Source organism: Sebastes umbrosus, chromosome 10 (genome assembly GCF_015220745.1).
Source record: "Sebastes umbrosus isolate fSebUmb1 chromosome 10, fSebUmb1.pri, whole genome shotgun sequence".
In the NCBI taxonomy this organism is placed as follows: Eukaryota; Metazoa; Chordata; class Actinopteri; order Perciformes; family Sebastidae; genus Sebastes; species Sebastes umbrosus.
Genome location: NC_051278.1, coordinates 13,879,260 through 13,896,618, shown reverse-complemented (window position 1 = coordinate 13,896,618; position 17,359 = coordinate 13,879,260). Strand labels below are relative to the sequence as shown.

The following is a 17,359-nucleotide window of genomic DNA, read 5'->3' as shown; positions in this document are numbered from 1 at the left end:
GCCAACGTGCGCGCACTGCAGATTTATGTTGAGAAAACTCATCTTCAGGCACCTTGGTATAATAAGTAAAGTCAGTGATTTCCCCCCTTAAACAATACTTTCATTCATACAAAATATATTATCTGACATCTAGCTTTCTCTCTCTCTTTTCAATTTTATTTAAAGCACATTGAGTGTATAAAATGCACTGTATATATACAAAATGCCTTGCCTTACCTTGACATAAAGATATTGATGAATTTTCTGTTAATCTAATCTTGTTAAAATGTATTGTTGTAATAAAAACAGTGAGCTATGGAATGACACCTTTTTTAATTGCATCACGGTTGCCATCGTCATTATTAACAACAGATGTTACAGTCTGGAAGATGAAACGCTGTCAGGTGCACAGAGTTGCCTTAGCAGTGATTAAAGATTAGATTGTTTACACTCACAGCGTGTTTTGCAGAGGCAACAATATATCCCACGAGACTCTAACAAAGTGTTGAGTTTATTAGCATATTTCACCTGTGAGCCAATGGTTTACTGCTTTAATGAAAGTCTAAACAAACAGTTGAAAAGGTCTATGAAGCAAAAGGTGAACTTGACAACAATAATGATCTGATAGAAGATGATGCATTGCTATTACATCAGACTTCTGATTGTGCAAAACACAGTAACATTTGACAAAGTCAATATTTCCCCTCCCCAGTCAGTTTAAACAGGCTGCCACACACATTACCCAACCCTCCGGAGCATGTCAAGTCAAGTCAGCTTTATTTGAGTCCTTAGTCACAGTTACAGTCAGCGGATTTCACAACACCTGCATTATGAGAACAATGACTGAATCAAATAGGAGTTGTCATTACGTGATCGGAGATTGATGATGAATCATGAAAAACATATACCAAAGCAGGTCCTGCCCACTTGAAACTTTACAGTGAAAGTTTTTAGATTTGTTTTGTTTGGGAATTGCAATTTAATGGTTATTAGCAACACAACCATGCACAACAATATCCACCAAGTGTTTATTGTCTATAGGTATTGTACAGCCTTTTCATTTTCATAACGAAAATGCCCCAGGAAAACAACTGTTTGTTTTTACTGATGCTTATTGTTTTTATTATTCGCCTTTGCTACTGTACACTGCAAATGTCCCTACTGTGGGACTAATAAAGGAATATCTTATCTTATCTTATCTTAATGTCATTGTTTGTTAACAGTAAAACAACTATTAACTAAGTTGAATAAATCAATTTACCCTTTATAAAAGATGGTTATTGTAAGTGTTACCAGTAGGCCTACATGTGGTTACAATTTGAAATCCTTTCATTTCAATACAATATAATATAATACAATACACCTTCTTTATTTGTGTGAGAACATTTTGTCTCAAATATGGCATGTTTGAGTTAATATACTAATCTGTATACAAAGTGATTCTAACTTTTAGAAGGTTTTTTGTTCATACTTTATTTCGAAAGTTCAATATTTTCCCCAAAGGATAACCATGCTGCCTTTATAAAAAACAAAATATGTTTTTGGGGGATTCATCTCAACCTTTATGAAATCAGTTTTATAATATTTAATAGTTTATTGATGTTGTGTGTATTTTTGTTCTCAAGTATGGTTATTATGAAATATGTTTATACTCGGAGAAGATTGTCTGGAACTGCAGGGATGCAATCCTAGTGTTTCTGTGTTTGGTTGATGTATTTGCTTCCTAAAGAAGGGGATCAGCCTGTTTAAACTGCTAAATGTCAGCATTTAAAGAAAAATTATTAGAGAGATATCATATATAAAGAACCTCAAAGAGGTTTAGCGATTTAACTGACATGAACATCAGACAACAACACAAATCAGCATAAATATTTCATAGTATAAAAATAATGTAAAAAAAATATATATATATATACATATACACAACAAAAATCAGACAGCTATCGAGCTGTCTGATTTTATTATGTTCATGCCCATTCTTCTTTATTATCAACTTTATAACTCCTCCCCCTTCTGCAGGAAGGACAGCTGAAAACATCAGACACTGAGTACAAATATAATATCAATATCATGTGCAATACTACTTTTTACATTCTCATGTGCAATATCACGGTTCATTGTGTGCAATATTAATGTCCAACATGTGCAATATTACTTATTTTTCTGTTTGTTAGCTTACTTTACCTTTTTTATTTTACTTATCTTATTTACTCATTTTACTAAATGTATCTTACTTAATTGTTATTCTATTAGGCACTGGTGCTAGAAATAGTACTTTTTTATTTAATACACTTGAACTTGTTGTAATTGTGTTGTATTTTTGAGCAATCTCTGGCACAAGAATTTCCCTCGGGATTAATAAAGTTCTATCTTATCTTATCTTATGTTATCTTATCTTATCTTATCTTATCTTATCTTATGTTATCTTATCTTATCTTATGTTATCTTATCTTATCTTATCTTATCTTTTCTTATCTTATCTTATCTTATCTTATCTTATGTTATCTTATGTTATCTTATGTTATCTTATCTTATCTTATCTTAATTCACAGAGCCAACAAACATGATGGAGTGGAGATGAACAATGCTATAACACCTAGCTGGTTATCTCCTGTAACATTACTGCATTCTCCTGTAAGTATGTGTATCCTACTAATCTTTACATATGTAAAGTGAGTATATCAGTGTGTTGATAGTAGAGATGGCCCACCCTGTAGCAGCAGAGACGTGCTGCCCCCTATCAGATCAGTGCCATCATGCCCCGCCCCGCCTATCAGCATCTCCAGTCGGTGTAGAGGAGCAGTGAGTCTGGAGGAGCAGCAGCAGGCAGAGACACAGCGGCTCCACAGCGGCTCCACAGCGGCCCCGCGTACCGTCCTACACTCAAGAGCTGCTCTCCACCACCCAGGCAGGCAGTGGAGGTGATGATGGCGGCGGCTGTAGAGAGAGGAGGCGTCCGGGCCGCTTTCCTGAACCCGAGCAGCGGCGGCGGCGGTGGACCAGCACCGACCACAACTCTGCTCCCCATCGGAGGAGCGTTATCCGGGGCTGTGGTCCTGGGCTCGGGCTCCGGCTCCGGGGGCAGCAGCAGCATGCCTGTACCCATGAACCTCTTCGCGACCTGGGAGATAGACCGATCATCCCCCAGCTGCGTGCCCAGGTAACGTTAACTATGTTAGCGTTAACAAATACCACATCATGTGTACAAATCACCATATTGTTTAAATAACGTTGGACAAACAACGCCCCTCGTTGAGTGTAACGTTAGAGCTGCCACACATTATCACAACACTGCTGGGCTGGCTCACTAGCATGGTGGCTAATGCTAATGCTAACTAGCTAATAGCACTGCCGTTAGAGTTAACTAGCAAGGTGGCTAATGCTAATGCTACCTAGCATATAGCACTGCCGTTAGAGTTAACTAGCAAAGTGGCTAATGCGAATGCTAACTAGCAAGCTAACTAGCATGGTGGCTAATGCTAATGCTACCTAGCTAATAGCACTGCCATTAGAGTTAGCTAGCAAGGTGGCTAATGCTAACTTGCAAGCTAACTAGCATGGTGGCTAATGCTAACTAGCATATAGCACTGCCGTTAGAGTTAACTAGCAAGGTGGCTAATGCTAACTAGCATGGTGGCTAATGCTAACTAGCAAGCTAACTAGCAAGGTGGCTAATGCTAACTAGCAAGCTAACTAGCATGGTGGCTAATGCTAACTAGCTAATGGTGTTAAGAGTTCCTCTAATGTTTCTAAATTTGACTCAAAATCTTTGTTTTGTTTTTTATAATAACGAGGCATTGTGATAAATTGACAATGCTTAAATGTCTAATGCACATCAATATTAAAGTTTAAGTGTGTAATTGTTAATTTTATTCCAACCGTTATGATAAGTAGGTAACAAAAGTTAAGCTAACTAACGGTTAGTTTAACTGCATGTCTTCTGCTTTGTGGCTCTACGTTGGTAAAGCTTTGCAGTTATATTACATTTCCCTTTTGTCCATGCATGCAGGTCTGTGCTTGAACTGATTTAAGGAATGCATTGCCACCTAATAGCAACATAACTATCTATAAATATACAGTGACATGAATGCCGTTCGTCTCATAGAGACTAGCCTAGACATCCTTTTCATCCTTAAGCAGCAGCAGTGTGTGTGTGGTGCAACAGCTGCATAGCCATTTGTAGTCCAGATCATTTTCATGTGTTATTTGTATGTTTATGATCAGATACCTCTCTGAAGCTCAGTGTTGTGCTGTTCACACAGAGCCATAAGACAAACACAAACCACTTCATAGTGTTGACAACAGCAGCTGGCACAAGGAGAGAGTTAACTGCTAGATTGTCACTTTTTGTGTATGCAAATTTACTCTGCATTGTCTTTGTGTTATTCTGTTTAAGTATAGCAGCAATATCCAGTAATACTCTGCATCAGTATTCATTGTCACAGCGAGCAGGCACTGACTGCTGCCACCTGACCAGAAACCTCTCGGGAGCTGTGGGCACATTAATCAGCTTTGACCTAGATCTGTTCCACTCATTGGGAGAGAAGTGGGCTTTGCAAGGGGAGGGTTTCCTCCACAGTCGATGGTGCGTGTGCATATGTGTGGTTTGCCTGCTGCCACTTTAGTGCCTGCAAGAGTATGCAAGTGTCTGTGGAATCATAGCATGCGGAAAACATGGATAATTTACAGTGATGGTGATCTCTGTTTGAATGTTGTTCTGTTTTATCTGTGGCTGCTGATTTGAAGCCAACTAGAATGAGTGAGAATTTGACAGCTCACTACTCTTTTTTTATTGTAGTCCCTTTTCTGAAAATATGATTTTCTATTTTAGCTCAATAAGAATTTGTGACCTTGATCTCACATCTTCCATGACAAAAACTGATCATTGATGTTTGTCTCTAATGTCTCAGGTTTTAGCTCTTTTCATGGACATAAATAGATAAAACTGGTGTATTATACAAGTAACTACAAGTTCTGATAAGTGTATCCATAAAATTTTAAGACTACTGGCTAGCGGAGAAAGCATGTCAGTGCATTTATAGAGCGTGCCATACACGGCACATTGATTTCCCACATTTCTGCCGCTACACTATGTGCTCTCTCTCTATAGTAGAGATGTAGGATGACACACAAGGTGCTGTATTAAAGATGAATAAGGATGAGCATGACAATGGATTATTAATGAGGCCCAGCGTAAAGTCACCAGTCATTGTTCAGTACAAGACTGCTGCAGTAGCTGCCTGACACAAGTCTTTTGTTGATGTCTTGGTAATTTGTTAGATCTGATATGTAATGGAGTAGAAGTGATAATCAAGTATGACAGAATTGTTTATTTAGGCTACGAAGTCTTGTAGTTTTTGTTTGAGATGGTGGCTTGGAGTTGCAGTGCTCACAGCAAGTAATTTGCCAAGCCTATTTCTGCCTTCTTTGTTTTTAGACCACTTATCCTAGACTGGTGTGAAAGGTCTTGCATGGAGCCCAACCCAAGGCCTGTTTTGGGGATTCTGCCTTGGCATGCTTTCAGGGGCTGGGCCATTTTGTGTGCAGCTGTTTGCTCCTCTACTAGCCTTTAGCAAATGTGAGTGTCCAGCTAAGTGGCACGGTTTCAAATGAGGGCATAGGGCTTTTAGTAATTGACTGTTTTTTATTGTGGTACTCTAAAACATCACACACAGCTGTTGTTAATATGAATCTGTATTTTAAAAATCGATCATCCTCCTAAGCCCCACTGAAAGCCATGCTTAGGGGAAAATATTTTATTCACAATGGAAAATATGTTCAGTGCTTGTAGGCCTTCTCAGCATGGGATTATGGTTCCTTACAGTTTTGCTGTTGACACACCTATGGCACTGGGCCAATAAAGGACTAGGACATTTTCTAACTTTTTTTCTTTGCCTTTTCTTTTTAATGTACTATGACTATTACACAGGGTCAAGCTAGATTCATAGAAGTAGTTATATGGGCTGTCAAAAGATACAAATATTTAATAGCGATTAATTGCATGATTGTCCATGCATAACTGCGGTTAATCACACATTGTTATTTGTTCAAAATGTACCTTAAAGGGAGATTTGTCAAATATTTAATACTCTTATCAGCATGAGAGTGGGCAAATATGCTTGCTTTATGCAAATGTATGTATACATTTATTATTGGAAATCAATTAACAACACAAAACAATGACGAATATTGTCAGTGTGCTGACTTTACTATGACTTGCCCAAAACTGCATGTGATTGTCATAAAGTGGGCATGTCTGTAAAGGGGAGACTTGTGGGTACCCATAGAACGGCCAAAATGGCCATGTCAGTTTTTCTTTGCCAAAATTTACCAATGGATTCCTTAGGTTTTCTAGTTCCATATGATACCCGTATCTTCATTCTAGCTTTAAAACTGAGCCTGATACAACCTCCAAAAGATTGATTGGATTAATGCGTTAAAGAAATTAGTGGCCTAAAACGATTTTGCGTTATTGTGTTAACTTTGACAGCTCTAGTTGTTATATCTTTTATTTGCACGATGACTCTTTTACTCTTGCACTTGTTATTATCGATTGCTTTCTATATCTATATGCTATCATAAACTGGCAGATACAATTTTATTGCTGTGTGTGTGATACAGTATTTGACTGGGTTTTACCTGCCAGACAAGTGTTGTCCCTCCGTAACAGGCCTGCTGGAACAGTTGGATTGTTTTTATTCCAGCACTCCCATGCCGCCAGTCTGCAACCCTCCAATGTTTCTAATACCATGTGGTATTACTGTTGCAGCTTATTTCTTATAAGCTGAGTTTTTTCTTCTTGTGTTATCCATCTTCTAAGTGTCTGGAGGGTGCGCTGGGAGCAGAGAGGGTTTGACCCGCCATTTCCACATTTCACCCACAACAAATTGCTGACTAATGCTTTGGGAATGTTGCTGAAAAATCAAAGACAGCTAAAGGTTTAAAGGCGCAGGAATACAGTATACTAGGGGTTTAGTGGCCTGCTCCGGAATCCAAAATTACCCGCATATCTATGGCAAGGCAGGCATTTGTTGAGAATTTGCAGGAATGACACTAATGCAGAGTTCAAGACGGTGCTATGTTTATCTACTAACGATAAAGAATGTGTAGCACCATGTGAGGGTTGGCCTCTTACCAAGTTCAAGGATCTTTTACAACTTGGTGTCAAAAGTTGTGACATTTATCCTCATCACTAACATGATGGAAGCAACCGAGCAATTTTGTCATGTTTGCCATGCAACCTAGCCAGGCGTCATTGTTTCCAAAATGGTAGGGAAGTTGTTATGGTTACCAGTTAACAACTGAATGAAAAATGTTTTCAAGCTCTGGAAATATTTTTGCATTTTCAGTCCATGGTATTTTTACTCCAAATATGTGTCTGTCTTTTAAGTTTCACTATCTGGGTTCAGAGAGGTGAAGATATCTCAGGTTTTCTCACAGGCTATAACATCAACAACATCTTTCCCCTTTCCTCTGACGTTTATCTTGGGTGAGCAGAGCATCCTTCTTTCTGTCTGTTTGATTCGTGTGAGTCCCGAGATGACCTTATTCTCTCGTGAGTGGAACAGCCCTATCTGGATAGTAATTGAGTGTACTCTGCAGGCTCTGGTCAGATGTTTGCGTCTTCTGCCCCAATTCTGTGTATTGGCTCAAATTTGATGTGTGCTGTCTGTGTATGTCCGCAAATACATAAGAAAAACAAAAATAAACTCAGGCCTCGACTGGAGTGACATTATTGTGTCCTCTTTGTTCTAGGTCAATGAATATGAAGCCATCAGCCCTAAGTGTTTACATATACCTTATGCTGTGATGCACACAGCTATTTATTATATCCGGAAGGTGGAATTGTTAGCGTGCAATCTCCAGTATCATCCCTGGCCTTAATCTCTTTGATTTAATGTCTAATTCTCTGTATGTTCATTTTAAACCTAAGATGAAACCATTAAATCGGGATACAAATAAAGGAGGCTCGTCGGTCAAATAAGATGAGCTTACTGTCCCCTTTCACCTCCTCGCTAACCCCTCCATCTCAAGGCTCGGATATTGTTTCTCCTAGCAGGGGAGCTGCCGTAATCTGATTTCATAACAGGAAAAGAAGAGCCAGTAATCTGATGCTGCACACAGACACTGTCTGCTTAATCCCCGGCTTCCTTTTGCAATCATAAACAAGGTCCATCAGCCTTCTCCGGTGCCCTTCAGAATTGTGACACAGCACTCTGTGTCCGTCTGCGTCATGTTTACGATCTTTGTTCGGCCACGGCGACAGTGTAGACATCCGATGCAGAACGTGTAAGGCACAGAAATGTCACTGTTACTGTGATGTCAAAGTCAAACAGCTGCTCGGTCTCAAGGACAGTGTCACATTTTGATTATACTGTTCCTCTCGTACTCAATGAGAGTTTTTAACATGTTTTATGCTGATTGGTTTTGGGGCTGTACAAGAATAATCCAGTTACTCTTCCTTAGTTGGAACACACTTATTGAAAAATGATCCACTGTTTAAAATGTTGTTGAATTACTAAACTCCTCTTACATTGACGAGTTACCCCTACAGCTAATTGACATTATATCAATGCCCCAGAGCCACATTACAATAAAAACATTTGACTTCAGTGACTGGAGTTAGGGAAGATATCCATACCATGGATAAATGAAAATACTTGAACGCATCATAATATAACTCAGTAGAAACTCTGTTGATGTTACTTGCTCCATTATTCAGCCAAGTTGGACTGTGCTGCCCACCGGCTGCTAACAGCTAACATTATTAGCTCTCGTCCTGCCGATTTCAACACAGAGTTGTTGTTCATAATGTAGCATTATCAGGGAAAGATAGGGTGCGCCCCTCAGGTGTATTAGCACCACGCTGTTGAGCGCTTTCTTCCGTTTTTTACATGATACAGTGTGCGTATGGCATTACATCATTGTGCATGCATGAATCTATAGTCACGGAGGCAACCAGGAACCTATTCTCGATTCCCATCCCTAGGCCGTTTTCCCTGTCCGCCAAAGTGGCGGATGGCCTGATAATTTGACCTGCCACTGCCAACAATTTACCCGCATTTGGTGGGTGGCGGGAGCAAATTTTGTCTTTTTTTTTAGGTCCCTCTTAAAATGCATTAAGTTTTGGAAATTAACTAAGAACGGGTTTAGTTCCCTTTTGTGTGATGTATCCTTGAATAAAACCAGTCCTAACTCATGCTCCCCCATGCTGTTCACACACCTTGCTAACAGTAGACCAATCAGCACCTTCTCTCCCCTCTTTTTCATGCTCACTCCCACTGCCTGATATGTGTCAAAATTCTCTTGGTTTCCTTCCCTGCCTTCCTGGAGGAGGAGGAATTTCCTTGAGAAACATTTCACATTCCTAGCGACTAGAGATCTGCTGGTGCAGCCGAAGCCAGGCCGCCGTGCTCTGCCCTCAGCCCCCTTTGTATTCTGTTATTGACCAACTACCTGCTCTCGAGGAGGGAGGGCAGGATTGGAGCTGTGGATTGCCCACCCTGTGAAAAGTTTTGCTGAACTGGCTCAGAGCTTCACAGTGAACGGTGAATGTGCTGAATGCTCATGTTGAATTCCTCACAAAGGGAAGAAAGGTTTGTTCCCCCCTGCCTGGACCTCTGAATGGGAGAAAGGCCAGATTTGTGTGTGGGTGGATACCGGGGTCTCTGCTAGTGAAGAGATCCAACTTCCTGATCCAACAAGTGAGGCAAGGGAAACTGTCCTCTGACACAGGGAGGATCCTGTCAAAATAATCACTTTGGGGACAATGTCTCTCAACTCATTTCTCTCTTGTTCTTGCTCTACTTATTTCCCACCTCTCCCATTCAGGCATTTCCTGAACTGTATGTGCCAGCAGCAACACGGAGAACATTATTTCAGATACAAAACACTGTAGTGTGGATGAATGAGAGCACATGACACACTATTTGAAAACATGAAACATATTCATAATAGCAGTCAGAGCTCCTGTGCTGCAGAATCTACTCTTGTAAACAAACACAGGTAGGGGTGGATTACTAAATTATTCAAAATGAAATGGTAAAAAGCTATGTGTAGCTATGTTTATCCCCCAGAGTCACATTTTTTACTGACAAAATCTCATAATTATTGCAAGCCCTTCTCATAGACCATTTCTTTAATCTCATTGCTGTGTTCATAAACCCAATGGAAATGTAGCCCTTGTCTTGGCTAAATAATATCCTGAGAAAATCATCAACACTTTGCTGTGTGATTGAGGACATAACAGTCCCTGGAGTGTCAACTCTCAAATAGCATTGAGCTAGATGCCCTGCCCACTTGTCTAATCACAGATTAAGGAGCCTGAACTATCTGTCCTCTTTCTGTTCATGTCCCTTTGCTCAATTAGCCCACACTATAATTGTGCCACTCTTCTCGTCTTCTGTGCAAAAACTCCAAGGGTTTTAATGGTTTCATGGACAAAAATTAGGCCCAGCTCTAGACTAAAATTAAATCTAATAGATATAGAATAGATACAAATGTTGGTCTACACTAGACAGTGTCCTAGCACACCAACATTTGCTTACTAAATTAGCAAGTTGAAGTTTGTCATGACTGTTTGGTAGCAGCTGCACAGGTTCTTACTGAACTCCGAGACATCGTTGTCAAAAGTAATGTTACATAGAATGTAAAGGAGAAAGTTGTACACTTCTTAGCACAGCTTGCGTTCACGTGCGCATATTGTTGGGATACGCCACCGCAGAAATGGCGACTTGTTTACTTCTGGTATTTCCCCGGATTCGTGTACTGGTCCCTTAATGCTTATCCAGAAATACAATTTTGGGAACGACTGGAGTTAATTTTACTGCTTTAAATGCTTCTGAGTCTGCCATACTATGAAGCGTTGCGCGAGGGAACTTTGGATAATTAAAAATATTGGGATTCTCAGTAGGAAACATCAGATTATCATGCTGTTTGACTCGCACTGGTTAGCTGTTGGACATTTTCCATTCCAACTGGGGCCTGTCTAAACTAAGCAAGAGAAAAGCCGACTGTCTTTTTTTAAAGCTCTATTGCACAGTCTCTCTTTTGTGTCTGACAGTGTGTACTTCCTTAGAAATGATCTCCCTCTCTGTCTGTCCTGATTAAGGAATCGTGTCTCTGTTGATTTCAGTCTTGGTGTTTCTTGTGAGACGAAAGCTTTCCATCGCTACAGCAGCTCTCTTCAAATTATAGTGTGTTTGTTATTTGGCAGGGTACTGTTAGCTTTTGTCATTTCTCTGGCCTAATTAGCCTCACCTTGGCATCACACTGATGTTAGAAGTACTACTGCATGGATACAGAGAAAAGCAACGTCTGTATATCGAAACTCTGGAGAAACTGGAACTCGGCTACATCCAGCACATTAGTCATTTGGACATATTAAGCCAGGGGGAATGGACTGGGAGGAGAAGGTAGAAAGCATTTTCGGGCTGCCAGTGGTCATTGTTCATCTCAAGAAATAGTGCAAAAAAACTATATTTTCATGCACCAGGTGTTTTATCAGCAGCATTAGTGGATATTACAGCAATAGACGCACGTGGCAATGCATTGTTTGTTTATTAAGTATCCCTCCTCCTGGGAACTTTTAGCATTTTATATCACTTTATCATCAAAAAAAAAAAGCAGAATCATATTTGCTGATGCTGACCATTGTACAGCTATTGATTGCACAATCCCCTGTTCACGGTGGCCCTTCATTATTCTTTCTGGAAGTGTTGTCGACATCGCAGAAAATAGTTTTGAGTCGGCGTACAGAGTTGTTGATGGCCTGTTTGTCAGCTGCAGCATCATTAGCCCAGATAACCTTGCTCTATTGCTTCTTAAAGCTATATTTTCTAATCTTGATTGCTCATACTTGCATATCATGTGCAGTTACCTCTTTAACATAGAACTAAATACAGATGCATGACAACTTGTTGGCAGACTTACAGGCAGATGAGGCCGAGGGTGTCAGGCCTATTTTGTGTAAAATCTCTGATCAATGATGAGAGCAGAAGGACGGATATGATCGTGGTTGCTGCAAGCGTTAAAGGGCAGACTTAATCCCATCTGATGCTAATCAGACTGAGGCACCATATGGCAGTATGAAATATGTATAGTAAACCTGAATAGATCCTTTTGATGAAATGTCAGCAATGTGTAAATTTAACTCAAAGGGAGCATCTAGTTTTGCTGTTTCACACCCTCTAGTGTGATTAGTTATAGTCTTTGCCATCTTATATTTCTAACAATAAGTATGTTTTGATCTATTCAACTAGATTTTAGCCAAGATGTGATTCTGATGTGTAAAAGCTCACAGGGGTCAATGCAGAGGTCTGGCAGGCTTTCCTAAACATCCTTTTCATTGTATTTTCATCCTTGCCCAATCCAGTTTATTCATCAGAAGTTTTTTTAAAGGCCCTAACACACCAAGCCAATGGTTGGCCGTCGGTCAGTTTTGGGCCGTTGGTGAGCGTCTGACGGCCTAGTTTGTGTGGTGTGTCCCGCACCGTTGGCTCTAGTCTGCCCGTTTTAGCGTTTTTTCGACCTATTCAGCATGATGAATCGGCAGCGCCCCCCGCGGTCGGTGAGAGAAATCACTCTGATTGGCTGTTCAGCTTAAACGAATCAGTGCAGGAGAAAAGAAACGGACGTGAGGAAAGCAAGCCTACGAGTAAAGTCAAGAGGAAAAACACAGAAGGCTCTTCTCATTTTTCATCTTCATCTCATCATTCCAATACACAGACATTTTCACAACAACATGGCCATCTGGAATGAAGCTAAGTGGTGAGTGAGAGTGCAACTTTTTGGCCAAGACAAAGGCGACGTGAGGCGACTCAACGGGCGGCCTTCGTTGCTGCTAGTTCTTTGATGTCGAGTTGGTGTGTCCCCAGTTTAGGATGAATCATTTTCAGTGATTTTAGTAGAAAGCTTACATAAGCAAACTAGAAATACTAACCCTGACATACTCAGCACACATTTTTATGCTATTTTGCAATTCTAAATATTTCCTAATAAGGATGGCTTCACAATGAAGGCTGAAATGGAAAATCACAGTTATTGTGCTCAGCACAGAGCAAAAATGTCATTATTATTCATCCATCTCTGGCAACAAAGTCACTGTACTGCAATTTTTTTAAATTGACAGGAAACTGCCTTCATAGTATCAGTGTGTCTAGACTTTATAACCCTGTAAATAAATAGTCATGTGTCCTGTTTGTTTTTAAACACTGGTTTGTATTTACCTGGTCAGTAGGTCAGATGGAGAGATTGTTTTAAACAAGGCTTTGCTCTTGAGCTTTTGATCCTACCAGTAGACTCCACCAGGCAAAGGACTCTTCCTGCCAGGCAGACCATCCACCTTAATAGGATTTTATAGCTCAGCCATAACCTTGTCAGTAGCTATGACCCTCACAGGATTCACCTGTGCCTGTTGGACTGGTTACTGTAAACTCATTAGGAAGTCATTGGATGCAGCAGGCATGAAGTTGAAGGCCATCAGTAAGAGGCCATACTGTAGGTTACTGTAGTTAAACCGATAAGATTGCCGTTTTCTGCATGTTAGGGAGATATCGTCTGTCATGTTACCCCCTGTTATCATGTACTGTAGCTGAGGTTGTCAAGGTGTCTTACTTTGGCTCCTCTGAGTTTGCCTGTAAACATGCCATGTCTGGTCTGATCTTGTCATGCATGGCCACTACAAACATGGGCCTGCTGACCTCATCAGTTTGCGGTCAGGGCTGAACAAAAGAGCTGTTTAGCACTGCGAAAACCGCAAACAAAGGATGACAGCCATGTACTGAGTTCCTGAAAATGATTGTGAGATCACTGACTGAGGTAATGAATGCAGCACAGGGTTGTAATTGGTATCAGAGAGGCTGAAGAGTTGAGTCCGATGAACCACAGTGGGATCGTGTGTATCTTACATTTAAGACTACTTCGTCTGTTAATTTGGTTTGGCTCCAGTTGAACTGGGAGACGCTCTTTTTCCCAGCGTGTGCTTGACTTGATGATGAAACATGGGGACAGGTTCACCCCATTCTTGCGTTTCCTGGTGTCACAGCAAGCTTTTTTTCCCTTACCTCGAACAAGCCTTTTTCTTCTGCCCCATATTTCTCAATAGGAAACATACACAACGTGCTAGCACACCCTTCATTATCAGAGAGAAGTCTTCTACCACCCACACAACAAGAGCGTACTGGTCAGACCTCTGATTCACACTTCACAGACATAAATCTCTTTTTCAAATGGGAGTTTGAGGGAAAGCGCAAGCTTAAATCACTAAACGGAAACAAAATCTGGCACTGAGCTCTAATGCACCAGCACTGTGTAGTATTACATAAAATGTGCTGGTAATCCCGACAACAGTCAGATTCAGCCACAGCTCTGGGGAGCCTCATGACCACAGAGTTCACAAAAACCATATTATAGAGTATTATGACAGATATGAGTGCAGCTATTACGTCCTCTTCTCTCGCATTCTGGGAAACAACCGGTTCATCTGCTCCAGCTCCCCAGTCTATTTTTCTTTTCATAACACGTCCCTCAGGGTGGTTTCATACCTGAGTAATGACACCTGTCCTGTCCTGCCTTCCCGTTGCACCAAATCGCTCCACTGCACCTCACGTGTCTGCACCAGCTGGCCCCAACAAAGCTATAATCCATCCTAGCAATGACTTGACAAAAACTACATGTTGAATGAGGGATGTTAAAAGGCTAAAGGGATGTTGTGTTGCTGTGTCTTAATTACCAGAGCCAGATGGAATGATTTCTGCCAGCCCTCCACTGTTCTCACCAGTATTCAGTAAAAATTACCATTTCTTCAAAGTCTTGTGAAGAATAATTTCACCTTTAACAGCTTAGTGTCATTCGCTCCTAATGGATCATGATAGGGCCTCAACATATATAATTTATTTATGATTGATTAGTCTTTGGACTACTTTTTTCAACTAAACAATTGATCTTTATAATATTTAAATTGTAAAAATTACTGACAAAAATCGATTCACCTGTGTATCGCGATTCTTTTTGTAACGATTTTGAAAACGTTTTTTTTTTCAATTCCAGAATCAATATTTATATATATATATATATATATATATATATATATATATATATATATATATATATATATATATATATATATATATATATATATATATATATATATATATATATATATATATATGGAAGTTATTGCTTTTATTATAGCCGCGCGACAACATAGTCGGGGCCCAAAATCTTTGAAATTTTGGCCAAAAACTATGATTTTTTTCGACTTCTATTTCGTTTCCAGAGTACAACTCGGAAACTATTTAACTTAGGAACTTCAAATTTGGTATGATGGTTGACATTGTGGTCTAGTTATGTCTTTTGTGGGTTAGAAGTCCAGTGTGGCCACATTTTTTTTAATTTTTTTAATTTAAATTTTTTAGATTTTGGCCAAAAACTGTGATACACTGACATTTATGTTAAATACAGTCAAATGGAGCTGCCCATGGATGTATAAAGAGAATGGAGCTGACGGGGAATACTAGCGACGGACTTGGCGAAGTTGCGGAAGTATACACATGTGACTACGTCATGTTCAAAATAAGGGAACTGTATATACAAAATACATATATGGAAATGAGATTGGTTGGATTATATAAATTTTTCCTGTATCAATTTAGATATTTTTAAAATTAAAAGTCCCAAGAAGTGTACGATTAAACTTTTTCCCATGGTTTAGTGTTAAAAGAGTTAACAAAAATCGCAATAAATCATAATATCGAATCGGCACCCAAGTATTGTGATAGTATTGAATCGTGAGATAGATGTATCGTGCAGCCCTAGTTATTGGTGCGTAAGGTTTGATAAGGAAGTTGGTCATATAGATGTAGTTTGGCTAAAATATGGCTGTTGGAACACAGTGAGCATACAGATGACGGGCGGAGGCTTTTTTTTAGGGCATTTATGCTGCAGGCGGGGAAACCTTTTTGACAGACACCTTTCAAGCCTACAGAGGTTTAGTGTTTGATGCTCACAATATTTAAGCCTATGTCTACACAACATTGAAAGAGCTCTGTTTAGCTTAATCACACAACTTCTGGTCAGGCTTTAAGCTGCCGACTCATTTAAAAATATTTTGTATTGTGTTGTGGTTAATGAGTGCACACCATCTGTTGTTTTGCATTATGAGAATTAATGCCTGATGTGAAATTTTCATTGTTACTACTACAGAAGATTAAAGGATATATTTGTAATTTTTGTCTTAATGCCGACCTCTGACATTCAGCAATGTGTTGGCATCAAAAAGTCAAAACAGACACAAGACTTGGTCCCCCTTCAAGGCCATGACTGTGGCTTTGCAAGCCATCATATGAAGGTTGCTTTCTTATCAAAGGTCTGTTTGATTTCAGTCTTATTTAGCTGTTTTTAACCTTTGAGTTCTGTTCTCATCGTGACCATTAGGTTGTGAATCGCACATAAACAAAACAGTCACAGAAATCCGGTGTTTCCAAATGAATAGCTTCCTCTTGTTCTTTGTGTACCCATGGTCACAGCCTCTTCCTCCTCCTTCACTGGGAGCTTGAGAAGATTTCATTCAGGGAATTAAAGCCCAACCAGCATATGGCCATCTGGCACACATAACCAGATATTTGGGGGCTAAAATAGCTTTTGCATGCAAGCCTAAGTGCTGGCTAAGCTCTTATGGCACATCCTACTGTGTGAACTTGTTAAAACCGATCCATTCAGTCCTTTGGATTTGTCTTCATCACTCATAAAGTAGATAATATTCAAAAGTTAATTTCGCTGCTTCTAAATTACCTACCATTGTTCTCATTATTACTTCTCAGTTCCCTCTTTAGCCATAGTATTTTGCAATCTCCATTTCTTTCTACAGTCTAAAAAATTGTGAATTTGAAACCAAAAAGGCAAAGATGATTTATTTACGTGGGTGGTGTGGGTATGGATTTGAGAATGCAGGGCTTTGTTTTTCGCCTTTTCTGTTTGTTTACAATATGATGGAAAGGCTATGAGCAAAATGTCAAAAATAAAGAAGGAAATCTCAGTAGTTCCATAGGCTTCACCATGAATAGATGTGGCCCCTTTTTTCTTGTAGGAGAATGAAATATTCAGAAGAAGTAGCTTTTAGACCAGCGAACCCTTTATTTGGACTAAATTATGCAACTAGACATGAACAAATAATAGTGTTATGAAAGAACAAAGTGCTATGGGTTTTCCTCAGCAAGAACCATGACTAGAGAGAAAGGGTTTTTTGTCAGTCTCCCACATACTTACAAGCCAGCACCATACACGGCTTCCTTAAGAATTTCATGCAGAGCATTATATTCAAGCATGCTTTATTAAAGGAATGTGACCGCCTTCACATCTCAAACAGAGAATACGAGAAATA

The 17,359-nt window shown here is 39.8% G+C and overlaps 1 protein-coding gene across 1 annotated transcript in view; it reads left to right on the top strand.

Annotated features, from left to right (window-relative positions):
• Positions 1-2,723: 2,723 nt before the first annotated feature.
• zmp:0000000755 (phosphofurin acidic cluster sorting protein 2) overlaps positions 2,724-17,359 on the top strand; it is a 55,727-nt gene continuing 41,091 nt past the window's right edge. The window contains exon 1 of the mRNA XM_037781555.1: positions 2,724-3,139. Coding sequence (XP_037637483.1) covers positions 2,904-3,139 — 236 coding nt within the window. The 5' untranslated portion in view covers positions 2,724-2,903. The remainder of the gene's footprint in view (positions 3,140-17,359) is intronic.